The 17,380-nt window shown below is 41.2% G+C and overlaps 1 protein-coding gene across 1 annotated transcript in view; it reads right to left on the bottom strand.

The window, feature by feature from the left end:
• The window catches only part of SVEP1 (sushi, von Willebrand factor type A, EGF and pentraxin domain containing 1), a 196,701-nt gene extending 183,366 nt beyond the window's left edge, over positions 1-13,335 (bottom strand). Inside the window, exon 1 of the mRNA XM_082469099.1 lies at positions 12,332-13,335. Coding sequence (XP_082325225.1) covers positions 12,332-12,868 — 537 coding nt within the window. The 5' untranslated portion in view covers positions 12,869-13,335. The remainder of the gene's footprint in view (positions 1-12,331) is intronic.
• Between the last annotated feature and the right edge of the window lie 4,045 nt (positions 13,336-17,380).

Below are 17,380 nucleotides of genomic sequence, written 5' to 3'. Positions count from 1 at the left end.
ATGCATATTTTGAAGGAAATTGTGACTAAAAAGAGAGAAATCTTGGCTAGAAACAGTGCTGTGAAAAACACAAACAAGCAAATAAAAATTGCTTAACTTTTTCTAAGTCAACTGCAGATTCATCTGGAAAGGTAAAGCCTGTAAAATAGGGTTAAGACAATGAGGCCTTATTTGCAGATATGACTTGATTGGTGCAGGTCAAGATGAGTGAGCCAAGTTGACAGAGGTACCATTATCAAAATACACTATCAAACAACACAGCTGAACGTGCCTGAACCCTCTCCACCAACAACAGCAGGCAAATAGGCTGCCTGTTTCCGCACAGGAAAAAATCACACACGCAAAACAAAATGAACCTTGAGAGCCAGAGAAGAATGGAATGTGGAAAATGGGTCCTTTGAGGCAATTATTTCATGTACGTGTGATGATATTAATGGCTTAGAGAATACCTTTCTGCTACGAGAATGTCTTTGATCAGTGAGAGTAAGAGGGACTGACAGGGCAGTGGGTCGGCCTCCCTCTCCACGTGCGACCAGCCAAAGGAAGGTCACGTTCCCCAGCCTCTCAGCAAGGTGATGGAGCCAGTTGTTTCCACCATCTGCAGCCTCAACGCTCTCCTCCGTGTCACACTGTGGCCAGCCATCAGGGCTCCTCTCCTGAATGAATACCCACAGGGAGCTTGCCAAGTGGTGAAACCACCACTGTCATCTGCGTGCAGCTTTTTATGGGACTTTGGCTCCTCAAGACGCAATGTGACGCTAGGAGGGAGGAAAGGGACAGCTGGAGGGCATAACAGGATCTGTAGGGTCAGTGCTTTCAACCCAGGACGATTCTCCAGTCCTGATGGACTCCGTACAACAGCATTTGGCATTCGGGGGGGAAAAAAAAAAAAAAGTTGGAATTGTTTCACCTCGATTTCCTGATAATCAGCTAAAGCATTATTTTATTTCTTAAAGCAGAGCTGTTTTGTGGGATAGTATACAAAGTTCTCATGCCAATTTAGATAAAAGCTGAGATTCAAAAGGATTTTATACTTGAGACCAACCGCTTCAGGCTATGCCTCCAGGTGCCCCAAAGGCATGTCTTCAATCATCTGTACCCAGGTGAGCCATGATATTTCACTTCCTAGTAAGTAATCCATGTTCGTTATAACTTGTTTTTCAAAGGCAGAAGAAATGGATTTATTTAAACAGGTAAATATACTGCCTATAGATAACTACTGTTAACATTTTGAAATTTTTCTTCCCAGTTGTTTTCCTGAGTGCATATATTTTACGAAATTGGACTTTTATATATACAGTTTTATACAGTGATGGTAAACACACAGAGAGTTTTGGCTCATTTAATATGCTATTTGGCCAATTTACGATGTCATTAAATAGTCTTTCAAGATATGATTTTACTGAATATATTTCACTGTGGATGTGTTTTTATTTTGTTAACCTTGGAACTTGGTTGTTGCTGCCTCTAGTTTCTGGGTGGAGTGCCAGCCATCCGAGTTATCCTCTGGTCCCCTGACACCCCCATTCTCACCCTGCCCCTGGGGAGGAAGGCTTCCTCGTCTCCTCCCTCTCCCCTTTTCTTTGGCCTTGGGCTGCCCGTCTGTGGTTTATAGAGATAGGCTCCATGTGCCCAGCACTGCCTGTTCCGGGGGATGCAAGTCAATCTAATTTAGGGATTCAGTATTAGGTTGCTGTGCACCTAAGCCTGTATTGAGCAGGAGATGCGGGCATGCTTGATTCTCTACCTGACTTCTCTGTTGTATTATAATTCAACTGATTTAGTACTCAGGAGAGGTGAAGAAAGGTGTCATTTATTAAGCCCTCCCAAACCATAGCCAAATTGTTTCTAAATTCCTATTCCAAGGAATGCTGGGATGAACATCCTTTTACAGGAATCTTTCTGTGTTTCTTGTATTATTTCTTATGAGAAGCTCCTTGATGGGTAATTTAGTTTTACTATTTATACTTTTAAGACTGCAAACATACTGACAATTTACCATATTATTCTGGAAACATGCTCCCAATTTTAAATACACAGATGTATTGTGAATGCTCTACATTAAGAGAAAGGAGGCTATTAAAAGGAAGACCTTGAAGATAGAAGAAAGAAGGAGAAATATTCAGTAGAAGGTCTTCCTTGGTTGCAGGAAGAGACCCTTACTCTAATAAAGGTGAGGAAGTATGGTTAAATACAGATGCATGTAAGTTTGGAGGTGGAACTAGTGGAAATTTGAGAGAGTTCATATCTGAGAAAATTAGAAGTGTATGTATTTTAACCATATACACATATATACATTTTAAAGATCACCTTTGAAATTTTATAAAACTATATTTTACATTAGCAACCAGTATATCCTATAACCAGGTGCAGTAGGATGGGCATTAAACAATGAAGGCTATCAGGAGCGTTTCAGAGGGAATTAAGAAAATAGTGCATTGAACTCACGAACCTCAAAATATATTTTATACACTCTAGCGATAACTTAACACCTGGAAAAATATCCAACTTGGACTCTACTTAGTAAATGACTAAGTAAATTTACTAAGTAAACTGATTTTACTCTGTAAATGATTCAATCTTTGTAATAAACCCTGCTAAGAACTTTCTTTAAAATTTTTTTCTCTATTACTCTTGTAGGAAGTTTTGTCCTTAATTTTGAATGACATCTATTCACACAAAACAAGGTAGCCGTCACTATTGCAACATATGTAGCAACTAGACTGCTCCTCAAGTTTATAGTTTTCAGGTTCACTGCAACTAAAAAGAAAGAATGCTCTGAATTTGAAACATTGTTATTGCTTGACACTTTACACAAATAAAATGCAACTGGTTGAATGACCTAATGACAAAGGCAGATAGCAAAGAAGATGAATATTTTAAAAATCTTTTCATCAAGATTGATAAGAAAATGCACCTACTAATGCACTGCATATTTCAGTTCCTTCTCACTATCATTCATTTCAAATGAAGTGCTGTAATAACATTCATGGGCTACAACATCTCACAGAATGTTTCCTATCCACAATTGGCCTCCAAACCAAAGCAGGTTACTGTATGTAAGCAGATTCTATGCCAGAAATACATTCTTCATATGGCCGGGGGAGATTTAGAGAATAGTGTTAAAAATCTACGGGAAAGGCAGAGATAATACAGAACAGGAAATTCCTTTTAATGTAGAAGTCTCTTAACCTGACAGCTTCCTCTTAAGAGCCAAAGAAGAACCATGTTTTCCTGAGAAAGGTTCATTTGGATTTACTAACTGATAATAAAATATTGATTATATTTTGTGGGATGCATTTTTCCCCCCATCACTCTCAGTATAATCTTTTATTTGGGAGTGAATGCCATATTATTTAGAAGCTTCTGGGAAACTAACATAGGAAGTTTCTGTTGCCAAAATTTAAACAGATTGCTCAGGAACTTTGATAGTTTTTCTAAAACAAAAGCATGATCTAGCACAAGGACAAAGGTATTTTTTAGTTAGGCAAGGCCTGACTCTTCCATCTTGAGCTGGGCCATTTGAGGAAGAAACGAAATGGGATTTCCAGATGTTTCTCTGGTTAGACATACACTCTTCCTGACACACTGGTTTGGTAAAGACCACTCATCACTTCCTCAGTATCCACACTCTCCTTCCTCTTCAGTAACAAAACTCTGTAAAGCTAAGGATGGTATAGAGACCAAGTTCCCCCTCAGTGAGATCTACGTGGAAGTATTGTGTGAATTGCTACAGAGTCTTCTTAAACAGCAATATGACTGTCTTTATCCTTTCTTGCCTCCTGGAATGAGCCCCTGATGGTAGGAGCTCCAACAGCTATCTTGGACCATGAGGTGACCCGAAGATGATAGAACAGAGGTCTGAAAGAGAGGACTCTGGGTCCCTGAAGACATCAGACAGCTGCCATATTAGCTCTGACTTTTCTACTCAAGACTTAATTTGAGAGAGACACAACTGTTTATCATGTTTAAGCTCGTGGTACTTTAGATTTTTCTACTACATCCAGCTAAATTTAATCTTAGCTAATATATTGGGTTAAAAAGGAAGCTCAGAGGACAAACTAGAAGGGATTATACCATCTCAGGCTCTGCCAATGATTGGTCCCTGTTAGAGCGTGGAACACAATCAAGGATCACAAAATGAAATTCTAAGTGCCAGGTGAGGATGCTGGAGTTGAGAGAAATCACACCCAGAACTGTTACACACCCCGATCTGTCAAGAGTAGGCCCCACATGGACATATACACACTACCAAATGTAAAACAGATAGCTAGTGGGAAGCAGCCACATAGCACAGGAAGATCAGCTCGGTCTCTCTAGATCACCTAGAGGGGTGGGAGGGAGACGCAAAAGGGAGGAGATATGGGGATATATGTATATGTATAGCTGATTCACTTTGTTGTAGGGCGGAAACTGGCACACCATTGTAAAGCAATTATACTCCAATAAAGATGTTAAAAAAAAAAAAAAGTAAGCCCCAAACTCAGATTTTTAAAAAATGCTATCTCCTGATTTTAAAATGCCTGCCAAGATTAACACATACATTAAATATACATATATATTTTAAAATACACAAATACATACACACACACACACATATATATGCACCTGCACACACACACATAGGCCATATATATATCACACACATTAAGGGCCAATTGAAAAGCACCCACGGAATGACTGTGGCCTTAAAGCCATGGTTTTTGTCTTCTGGGTTAGATTGGCATTATATCTTATGTAACCCTTTAGAAGCTCTGGAGATGGAATTCCCTACTTCCCCCTGGCTTTTGATACAACTCAACAAATGGAGGTAATACAGTAAGATGTGGGTGGGGTGAGGGGCGGTGGGGAGGAGAAAGACCAGATGACAATTCGGACACTGGATTGACTCTACCTTTGGCATTTATTCAGCCCTGTGAGTACCATTTAGTTACCTAACCTCTCCTAGTATCCAGGCCTTTTCTGTAAAACTTGATTCTGGAAAATCATAACATGAAAGCGCTTCATAAATTACAGATCACTTTACAAATTAAAGGTGTCTCTGGTCAAGAACGAATACATTTAATAATTCTACTTCATGGTTGCTGTTAAGAGAAATCCTCTCTAGCACATTGTACCAAGAGGACACTGGGGAAGGCTTTTCTATCCTCTGACCACAGAAGTGAAGTAGGACAGAGCAGTCTGCCATTCCTCTGTGTTTAAGCATTCAGTCTTTGACCAAGTACCCTTATGATGCATTTCAACCAAACATCATATAATACTGGCAGCCAACAGGGATAAGTGTCTTTAACAGTAGCATATGTGCACCCTCTTAATACACATCACAGTGTCCTGTATGCTGGGCATAACAAAACTAATAAATAAAATACACAGATACCAGACTAAGAAGAAATTAGAATTCAATATTTGACAATTATTTGCTCTCTCTCCAAATAAATTTCAGTACCATCTTTGCCTGGGAAATATACGAGAGGTCTGGATCTATTTTCTGCACTGAGGATTCATTCATTCATTCATTCCTTCATTCACACTTCTAAAGTACAGATGGGATTACAAAAGAACTGCCTACAGAAGACCAAGGCAACATGAGAATTGTTTTAAAGTTTAAGAAGCACAAAAGAGAGAACACTTCCAGAGGTGTATTTAGAAAGATCATCTTTCCGGCATCAAAAAAGAACTTAGCTCCTTCAACGGTGAGTAATTCTTGACATCTAAATCATGCTCTGAGTTTGGAACAGCTGAATCCACTGCAGATTGTATGACTCCCCTCTACCTCTTCCAATAGGGAAGGAGAACCCAAACTTTGCTTATTCCTTCAGCATCTGGGCCATCAGAAAGACTGCTGCATAGGCTATTATTGGTTCATTGTATAGAAATAAAATAGCCTTAATTTTATTCATCAGGGTTTTAATCTGGTGGCATCTCACACAACTCCAGGTTTTATCAGAACACTTAAAAGGTAAAGGTGTGAACGTGTAGCAGCGAGGACACATAACGACGATGCCCTTCCCTTGAAGCTAGGAAGAGTCTCCACCTGTCTCTTCCCAGTCTTCGGGCCACACCTAAAGCTCAGATTTTTGGCAAGGCAGCACGTTCCCCACCATCGGATCATATTTCTGGAACTCTGGAACAATAAACAAAGCAGTAGTTTTTTCCAAAGGAAGCTCCATGCTATGTTTGTGTAAGAGAGATTTAGCAAAAGTGAAGTGGGATGAGGGGCTCTGATTTTATTATGATGTGAAATGCTTAGGAGTTGAAGAGTTTTGCATTCATAGAGGGGCCAATCCAAAATATGCACTTTAGGAAAGGCAATTTATAAATACATGGCAGGGAGAAAAACCAAAAGAAAGGTCACTGTGAAAGTCATCTCTTGGAAAGGAAAAGCTGAAGAGCTTCTCGTTTGTTTTGTCAAAGGCTTTCATGTAATTAAGTTCAAGGTGCTAAATCTTTCCCCCATTCTATTGATTGTGTCTCTGGAGGGAACTGTACTAACTACAGATTTCACTGCTTTTGCCCTATACTCTTTGATGACAGTCGGGAATGGTGCCCCAAAAGAAAACATCTACACTGCAGTTCATCCATTCAAATAAAGTGTGTCTGTGCATATACTCCCCCCATCAAGCGGTACAATTCTGACACCCTATAAAAAATGAAGCAACACTGTTACCCTTTTTGTTTCGTCAATCATATGTGCTGAGAGATAAGAGCAAATTTCATGTTGGTAAAGGAAATTCTCTATCTTGAAATTTTACATAAGAGGAGAAGATGTCTGAATTGGGGGGGGTAGCCATGTACTTGCAAGTGTGTATCTATGTGTTTGCATATTTGTCTGCCTGTGTTTGTGGCTGTGGACAGCTGTGAGGTCATTCAGTGTCAAATGGAAAAGGTTTGAAAAACTCAGTTTTCTGGGGAAAGTAATGAGTAACCTCAAAAATGTCCCCATGATTTTCAGTTTCACATAAAGGCCAGATCACAATCAGTTCCAATATTACCATTCTACGCACACATGGGAATCTGATGAACTGTTTCATCTCCATGAAGAAATGTCTAAATTTCCAAACAGAACCACACAGTTTATCATTTTCAAACTAATCCTGTGATAAAACAGGCTTGCTTGATCTCTTTGCCAAAATTCCCATTCAAACTTCTACTAATGCCATTTCTAAACAGCGGTCATCTTCTATCAACTTTCTCCATAAATATCATATTTTAATTATACCTAAGCATACTCATCAGAGGCTTGGCAAAGTTACAATAAAGACATGTAGGTTTCCAGGTTAGACAGGAACTGAGTCCAGCTGACCCTCTGCTGTACCTTCTCATAACCCAACCAAAATGAGAAAAGGAAAATAAAGTCAAGGGAAAGTTCAGTTAAAACAAACTTTTGAGAAATTTCTGCTTGTTAGATTACAAACGGATCCAGACTGAAGAAAGGCACTGGGACCCCTATTGGCAATTCCACTTTCCAAGACAGGATGTAGTATTTGGAAGGAGAAAGCTGAAGACAGAGTAGGTCTTGAGGAAAGCAGTTCATACTCAACTCATTACCCATTGAACTGATTTGGATCAACAGTACTGAGAGGCCCTGGGCAGACCTGGCCAAGCCAAACAGAGGAGCTGGTCTATGGCAAGTTTTTCCCTGATGCAGAAGGGTTCTTCCCTGATGGAGTGGGCAGTGACATGAGGAATAAGGCCAGCCTCTGGGACCTCATGAGAACTCGGAGTGGAGGCCAACAGAGGACTGAGTCTACAAAACTGAACCCTGCCTGGCGTAACTACTTCAATTAAGAGAGGATATCTTTAGGGAGTTCTTTTGTCTCTTAAAGCCAAAAGCCTTTCAAACTTCATAGGAAAGGGGAAAAAAGCACAAATTAAAAGTAGATTCAACAGATTGATAAAATGGTAGATGCTAGCATCATAAACAAAATTCAAAGGCAAGTGAAACACAGAGAAAAAAATACTTGCCGCAGACTTGGCAGCAGGAGGGTTAATATCATTAATATTTAAAATGCATTTACAAATCACTAAGAAAAAGAAGCACCCTCAAATGAAAATGGATAATAATCCCAAAGTATTTTAAGAGGTATTCAAAAAAAGAGCTATATATGGCCAACAGTACATGAAAAAGGTGTTCAGCCTCACTAGTGAGGAAATGCAATATAAAATGGGATTCTAGGGACTTCTCTGGTGGCACAGTGGTTAAGAATCCGCCTGCCAATGCAGGGGACATAGGTTTGACCCTGGTCTAGGAAGATCCCACATGCCGCGGAGCAACTAAGCCCCCGCACCACAACTACTGAGCGTGCGCTCTAGAACCCACAAGCCACAACTACTGAGCCCATGTGCCACAACTACTGAAGCCCACGTGCCTAGAGCCCGTGCTCTGCAGCAAGAGAAGCCACTGCAATGAGAAGCCCACGCACAGCAATGATGAGTAGCCCCTGCTCACCGCAACTACAGAAAAGCCCACGCGCAGCAACGAAGACCCAACGCAGCCAAAAAAAAAAAAAAAAAAAAAATGGGATTCTACTTTTCACATATAAATTAGGAGTGTCATGTTCAAATGATACTAACCTGTGTTGGCTGTGTCCTATATACGGACCCAGGCACTACATGTAGGCGTGCAATTTGGTACCCATTTTCTACAGAGCCACTTGGCACACGTATCAAAGGCCTTAAAAAATAGGCATCTTCTTTGAAGGAATAATACCTACCACTTCAGAAATTTGTATTAAGGAAATTATTAGAAATATGAGCAAAGATTTGCTCACACAGTATTGTTTGTAACAGCCTAAATATACAATAATAGGTAATTACGTGATAAAAATAAAAGCACATCCTGTAATGGAATACTGTGTGACCATGAAAAATGATAAAGTAGAAGTGTATTTCTTATTATGAAAAGAAGACTGCAAAATATGATGGAAAAGTCAAGTTAAAGAAGAGAACATACAATACAATCCTTTTTTGAGTAAACATTATTTATGCATGATATACGTATGAAAACATACCTACTACCTTGACAACTGCAAAAAGAAGGATATGCACCAAAATATTACAGTGTATTTACAGAAAAATTTTCTGATTATTTTATCTTCTACAATAAACACTATCAGTAAAATAAAATGTATTTTTAAAAAATGAATCAAAGAGACTTTGACAAGAATTCAGATACATAAGTCATGTTTAAAAAATCAACGTTTCTTTACATCAAGAATAATTGTCTAGGGGCTTCCCTGGTGGCGCAGTGGTTGAGAATCTGCCTGCCAATGCAGGGGACACGGGTTCGAGCCCTGGTCTGGGAAGATCCCACATGCCGCAGAACAGCTGGGCCCGTGAGCCACAATTACTGAGCCTGCGCATCTGGAGCCTGTGCTCCGCAACAAGAGAGGCCGCGATAGTGAGAGGCCCGCACATCGCGATGAAGAGTGGCCCCCACTTGCCACAACTAGAGAAAGCCCTTGCACAGAAACGAAGACCCAACACAGCCATTAATTAATTAATTAATTAATTAAAAAAAAAAAAGAATAATTGTCTAACAGCTCATACTACTCAATAACAAAAAAACAAACAACCCAATCGAAAAGTGGGAATAAGACCTAAATAGATGGACTATTACTCAGCCATAAAAAAGAATGAAATAATGCCATTTGCAGCAACATGGATGGACCTAGAGATTATCATACTAAGCGAAGTCAGAAAGAGAAAGACAAATACCATGTGACATCACTTATATGTGGAATCTAAAATACAACACAAATGAACATTATCTATGAAACAGAAACAGACTCACAGACATAGAGAACAGACTGTGGTTGCTAAGGGGGAGGGGGAGGGGGAGGGGGGAAGGCAAGGATTGGGAGTTTGCAATTAGCAAATGCAAACTAGTATATATAGGATGGATAAACAACAAGGTCCTACTGTATAGCACAGGGAACTATATTCAATATCTTGTGATAAACCATAATGCAAATAATATGAAAAAGGATATATATGTATAACTTTGTATATAAGTCACTTTGATGTACAGCAGAAATTAACACAACACTAAATTGACTATACTTCAATAAAATTTTTAAAATTTTTAAAAAGTAAAAGAATAATTGTTTAAAATTTAATTTGAAAAGATGCTATTCATGATAGCAGTATTGAATAGAATACATTTAGGTCTAAATTTGAAAAATATATGCAGGACTTAATTACTAGAAATCTACGACTTTACTGAAGGATACAAAAAGAACTGGTTATAAATGGACATACCATATTTTTCACTTGGAAGGACTATTATTATAAAATGTAAATAATCCCCAATTTAATTCTATATTTTCTATATTGAAATCAAAATCCTGGCTGGTTTCATTTGGAATATGTGAAAGTGAATTAAAAATTCATATTAAGTTATGAATATATAAGAACTGACTTAAAGAGAAAAGATAAGAAAAAGGAGAATTTGCATTACCAGATATTTAAATATATTGTAAGGTTATAATAATTAAATCACTTTTTGAAAGCTTAAAAATAATAGATAGATAATAGGATGGACTATCCTATCATCCAGGATAATAAAAAATTCATAGAAAGCCAGGAGGAGATCAAATACCCATAAGCTTTTAGTGTATGATAAAAGTGGCATTCAATTAAATTGGAAAAGGATGAATGGCTAGTAAACAAATGATGCTGGGACAACTGGTTAACTATTTATTAAAAAATAAAGTTAGACATCTTTGTCATACCATACACTAAAACAAGCTCCTGATAGATTAAACTGTTAGATGGGAAAATATTTCTCTGATTTGGGAAATGAGAAAGCCATTCTAAGAATATAAGCAAATGTAGGATCTTAAAGACAAAGTTTGATGGATTTGGCTATATACAAATTTAAATCATCCATCTAACAACACTGTGATAAAGAAAAGTAAAAGGCAGTGAACTGGAGAAACATTTGCAGCATGTATGAAAAAGAGTTACCAGTCTTACTATGTAAAGAGCTTTTACAAATCATTAAAATAAACCAACAAACACACACCATAATTGCAAAATGGGCAAAAATTATGACCAGGTAATTATCAAAGGAAAAATACAAATGCCCAGTAAATGTATCAGAAAATGTTCATTCCCCAGTAAAACTAAAACAACTGAATTTGCTAAAATGATACCTCTATTCACCTACCAAGTTGGCAAAGACATTAAAAATATGAGTGCATGTTATTGGTGACCATGTGGCAAACTTACTGCTGTGATAACTCCGCTGGTGGGAATGTAAATCTATACAAGCCTTCAAGGGAGAACTGGAAATATGTATCAAGTAGTTTACAAATGTCTGTATCTTTAATTCAGCAACTTTACAGAAATTCTTCCTCGAGAGGTAATCAAAGGGGTCCATAAATATTTGTGTTTACCATGACAATAAAAACCTAAGTGTCCAACAACTGGTGACAGGTAAAATAGATCATAGTATATGCACCCATCAGACTAGTATGCGAGTTAGGTAGGTATATAATAACTATATTATATTACATATATAATGATGTAGATCATTTCATGATATAACAAATGAAAAATGTAGGCTACAAAAGAGCAAGACACCAGTTTGGTTTAAAGTATGTGCAGATGTGCATCCTGGGCAAATGTTCAACAACATGTAAACAGTGGCTTTATAAGGGTGATGGGATTAGAGGCTTCTTTCCCCCCCCCCCTTTTCCTCCTCTGATTTCATTCATTTCACAAAAATTGGCTTGCTATCATGTGTCTGACATTTCTATATGCTCCAAATTTTCTTCAACTGAATATGTGTCACATTGTAATCAGAAAAAGTTAAATTTTGGAAAAGTAAAAGTCCAGCATCTTAAACTGACTTCCTCTTCCAGGTGCTAAGAATCTTGTAAAGGACTCAGAGCAACGAAATTCACGTTGAAAGCATAAAATCACGTACCAGAGAATTGGGGAAATGTTCAGGTCACTTCACCTCTTACCTTTAGAGACACTTCATAAAACGTACTCACCTGTTCCAGTTTGGCCACGGTTTGTCCCTACGAGCGTGAATTGTGAAGAGCATCTCAAGGACCTCTTCCTAAGAGGGTCCTCAAAGACCACTTAATAAGGGGTCTGACATCTTCTTAAGCCTTTAAAATCCGACATCCCAAGGGACCCCACCCACCAACAATAGAAGGGTAGGTATGATTCTGACTTTGGGGATGGGGACGCTTGACTCAGGGTGCTGTGGCTTGCCCTAGGCTGAGCCCGGCTTTGAGCCGGACAGGCAGCGGGGGGTGGGCAGGGCCGGGGCGCGGGCTGGGGCCGGGGCCGGGGCCGGGAGGGGCGGGCACCTTACCGCGGCTTGCTGGAAGGCGCCCTTGGTGTAGGTGCCGCCACCGCGGTAGGTGATGGCCGGGATCTCGCGGCTGAGCAGCGCGCACTTGTGCTGGTGCGCGCGGCGGGAGGAGATGTAATCGACGCGCGGCACCACGTTGTTCTTGGACGAGAAGGTCACGATGGCCACGCGCGTGGCCGTGGGCACCACGGGGAAGTCGGACAGCAGCTTACGGACGAACTTGAGCTCGCTGAGGAAGTTGGCTTGGCCCACGCTGGACGACTCGTCCACCAGGAAGACAAGCTCCAGGCGCTCGCTGAGCTCCCGCAGCCGCCGCACGCGTCGCCGGAAAGCCTGGCCCAGCCGCTCCACTTTGCTCTCCGCCGCCGCCGCGTCCTCGCCGGGCGCGGGCGGCGCGGGCAGCCGCCCCGGGGTCTCGGGCGCGGCCTCGGGGAAGAGGCGGAAGCTGAAATTGCGAGACGGAGACAGCTGCTGAAAGGTCGCCCAGCCCGAAGCGAGCGCCAGACCCCAGCAACAAAAGGCCAGGCGCGCCCACATTGCGCTGGAGACGGAGCGGCCGCCCGGGGCGCAGGCGTCGGCCCGGCGCGGAGAGATGCTCAGCCGCCGGGCTCGCCGAGGGGCGTGCGCGGAGCGGGGCGCGGGGCGCGGGACGGCGGCCGCGAGCCTCAGCGCCCTCTCATCTGACACTGGGGACAGAGTCCAACCTCCTCCGGCAGCCCGGGGACAAGGGATGGAACGGCGCGCGCTCGCTACCCGTCTCGCTCTCGTCTTTTCTCTCCCCTCTCTCCTCCTCCTCGCTCTCCCTGAAGCCTATAAAATGTTTGAAGGAAAGGGGGCAGTCAAGAAAAATCTCCCGCTTCCCTCCTTCTCTCCCTCCTATCTCTGTCTCTCCCTCTCCCCTCTCCTTCCTCTATCTCTGCCTCTATCTCTCTCCTCCCCCTTCTCATTCTCCTCCCGAGTTCAAGCCAAAGACTCTCGGAGATTCCATGACACCAGAACCCCGCGTCTGTCAGGCTGTCAACATTCCCGCAGCAAGCGCACCAGCGCCGAAGCCCTGATTGATCCCATATGTCTGGCAGGAGTTGCAGAGGAATTCACTGGAGATGGATCCAGATACCGAGAGTGCCACAGTAATTGGAAACACTTCGTAGAGGAAACACACGGACTGGCCAGGGAGTTGAAAGCATCCTTTGAAAACTGCTTGCTCACCTTTTGTGTCTCTTTTTCCCCCTCCGGTTCCTCAGAGCCCTCACCAAGTGGATGTTTATTTGACTTTCCTGGTGGGGCTTTCTGGTCAGTGGTGTGTCCTCTTGAGGGTCGCCTCAGATCACACCATATAGGGGTTGCATCTACCCCTATGCAGCCCACAGGGATGATTTGTCATGGTGCTGCATTCATGCATTTATTTATTCATCCATTTGGTCACTCCTTCATTCATTCAACAAATATTTTTGAGCACCTACTGTGTGCCAGGACACCTGGAATATAAGGAGGAACACAAATTGACATAGATCTTGTCCCCAAGGAACTTATAGGGTAACAAGTGACGTGACCATTAACCAGATATTTCACAAATAATGTATATAATCACAGCTGACCATGCTAAGGCTATGAAGCAGATCTTAGGCAGATAGATTTGACCTTAGAAGACCAGGGAAGCCTTTGCAGAGGACATGAAGTTTGAGCTGAAATCTGATGATGAGCAAGGGTCCCTTTTCCCCAGTCCTCTTTCATGTACCCGGTGGTCTGTTTCAACAGGTGAGACCCATAGAGGGCTATTTCCTTGGCTTTGAATGGTACCTGGCACAAAGCTACTTTGAAACACAAGTTGCCACCTGGGGGTAGTTTTTCCAAAACAAAACCCCGAAAGGGATGGTGCAAGTGCAAAGAAGGAGTAAACTTTGCATAAGAGGTGGAGTAAACTTTGCAAAAATGATTCTAGCTAGGAGTCAGGAGCCCTGTGTAGATATGCCTCTGCAATTATATAAATCCCCTGAACCAAGACACTTCCAACTCTTGGCTTCAATTTCCACATCTGTTTCATGATGGAATTCAATGATCTCAGAGTTTCCTTTGTCTCTAATATCAGATGATTTAATTCCATCTATATTTAATGAAATACCTTCACAGTATATTGGTTGAAATGTTAGGGCTCTTGGAGTCTGTTTGCCCAGAATGAAGTCTTGGCTCTGCCATTCAGTAGTTGTATGACCTTGACATTAGTTTGCTCATCTGTAAAATGGAGTAATAATAATAGCATATTAGAGGTTATTGTGAGGATATAATCATAAAAACAAATTTCTTAGGCTAGTGCTTAGACTATAGCATGTACTCTACAAATGCTGATTGCTACTATTGCCACATTTAACCATAAATACTCTTCAAATCCTCATTTTTCTAGGATTTTTCCATTTGACCATCTACCGTGCCAGAATATTAGAGACTGAGGATTTAAAGCTGAATAAGACTCAGTTCCAGTCTTCCAGAAGTTCAAAGGATATTAGAAGAGAACACAGACTTGCAAACAATTACAGAGCAGTAGGACGATTTCAAGGATGGAGAAGAGAGAGCAAGAAGAGAAAGTTCTCAATCTTCCCCGGGAATAAGCAAGACCTCATTTGAACTGAGACTTTAAAAAAAGAGAAAGTCTGTCCAAATTTCATCTACTCGGTGTTATTTCAAATACATCATTAAGAGCTAACATTTTAGGACCTTTATGTGCCAGGCACCATGGCAACTACTATGTGTATTTGCTCATATGCTCCCAAAGAAACCCAGGGATGTAGACGATTGCTTTAGGACTTTCTGGTTGCAAGCAATAGGCACCCAACTTCTCCTTGCTGTAAACAAGAAGGGATTGCTTCGCTCAGTAACTAAACTGGACAAAAGGCAGTGGTGGACTGGTCTCAAAAAGGCTTGGAAAAGGAAATGAAGAACTACGTAAGTCTTCCATTTTTCTCTCTCTTCTGCTTCTCTTTGCATGTTGGAATAAGCTTCTGTCTTTGGATTTATGACCTGAGAAGGAAAGACTCTTCCCCCTCAGCTCAAGTTAAAAAAAAAAAATCAAGAAAAACCACCACCCCCATGACCCTAAAGAAAGACTCCACTGAAGCAAGCATGGGCTATATGCCCATTCCTTAGCCCAGCACTGTGATGAAGGGGATGGGCCATTATAATTGTCCTAACTTAGGTCATATGCTCACTGTGGCAGAGACTCCTGTCACCTACCTACCATATCTGGTCTCCCCTTCTTGAACAGCAATAGAGCTCTTGAGTTTTAGCTGGGCACAAAGGTACCCAAAATAAAGATTACATATCCCAGCCTCCCTTACAGATGAATGCGGCCATGAAGCTAGGATCTGGGTAATGATATGTAAGTCCTGGTTCTGTGTGGCAGCTTCCAGAAAACCTCTTTAAAAGACAGCTGCTTCTTTTGTTGGTTGTCTCCTTTCATCCCTTATTCCATTTTCTGCCTGGAACATGAATATGGTGTCAGACCTCTAGCAGCCATCTTGGATCATGAGAAGAATGGTCACATTATAGCGACAGCTGAGTAGTAATCTAGAACGAGCCTGGGTCCCTGCAGACTTCACAGAGCAAAACCACCACAGTCATCTCAGATTGCCTATCTACCCCTTTTAATTGAGTTTTCCTGTTACATTCAGCTGAACTTGATCCTGTATAATAAACTCAAACCTGTAGCCATGGAAGCTATCCTCTCAAAATATGCTTTCATAAATGCTATGGCAGAGAAAAGAGGACATACATAGTGAATTACTCACTACCCCCCAAAAGTGACACACATCACTTCTGCTTCATTTCATTGGCCAAAAAAAGATGCATGGCCATGTCCAATTCCAAAGGTCGGGAAGTACAATCCTACCATAGTCCTAGAAAGCAGAAAGTAGAAATATTTAGTGAACAGAGCAAATAATTACCATATTGAGTCACCTGAATTGGGAAGACAGTTGAGTTCAAAAAGCAAAGTAGAGACAAAACCCTGGGAAGCTTAGTCTGCCCTAAAATTGAGGAGGTTCCTATAGGAAAGTTATAAATCAGTTTCTGCAAGGACTTTCTGATCTTTAGTTTGGGATAGTAAATTCACCTGATGCCTGCTATATTACATATAACCGTGATGAATTACGTAGCAGTGGCTGACTCTCGCAGGAGTTTGTAATTGAGCAGCTGTGGGCATTTGATTAAATTCTTCTTTTCTACATTTTTCATCCCAGCTCTTCTTGGAATTTTTGTCCTTTTGGCACAAAAAAACCCAATTATACTAAAATACAGTTATCAAAATGTTCTTTAAAACTGAATTTGTCATATAGTAATACGTGTACTTTTTCATGACCATGTTAAATAACATCACCTATCCACTGTTCTAATAAATGCCTTGTTTTCAAAGTATTGATGAAGTAACGATATTCTGCTGTGGATCTAGGTGCATTTAAAGCTCCCTGGATAATTCTGACACATGCCCTAGCGGTGAGAGCATAAGGCCAACATACTCTGGCATTGTGTATTTCCAGTGGGTTGAACAGTCAGGCCTATGTTAACTGTCCCAGTGGTAAGGAGTGGAGACTTAGAGGAATCTTGCCTGTACATTATTAAGACTGCTGCTCCAAGCTTGGCACTGCTCCCCAGAGCTCTCTAGTGTATTAAACTCTCTGGTCTAAAGCAGTGGTTCTCCATGGGGTGATTCTGCACCCCACTGACTTCGCCATCCCCATCACCAGGGAACATTAGGCAATGTTTGGAGATATCTGTGGGGGAAACAGTGCTACTGGCATCTAGTGTAGAGGCAGGGATGCAACTAAACATCCTACGATGCATGGGACAGCCTCCACAATAAAGAATCATTCAGCCCAACCCATCAGCAGTGCTGAGGTTCAGAAACCCTGGCCTATAGGACAATAAATAACAGACACAAAAAAAGATAAACTTTCACTATAGGGATGTAAGTCAGAAAGAGAAAGACAAATACCATATGATATCACTTATATGTGGAATCTAAAATACGACACAAATGAACTTATCTATGAAACAGAA

This window comes from Balaenoptera physalus, assembly GCF_965194825.1.
Source record: "Balaenoptera physalus genome assembly, chromosome: 7".
Classification (NCBI taxonomy): Eukaryota; Metazoa; Chordata; class Mammalia; order Artiodactyla; family Balaenopteridae; genus Balaenoptera; species Balaenoptera physalus.
The sequence above is the reverse complement of the archived record's forward strand: the minus strand, read 5'-3'. Positions and strand labels throughout refer to the sequence as shown.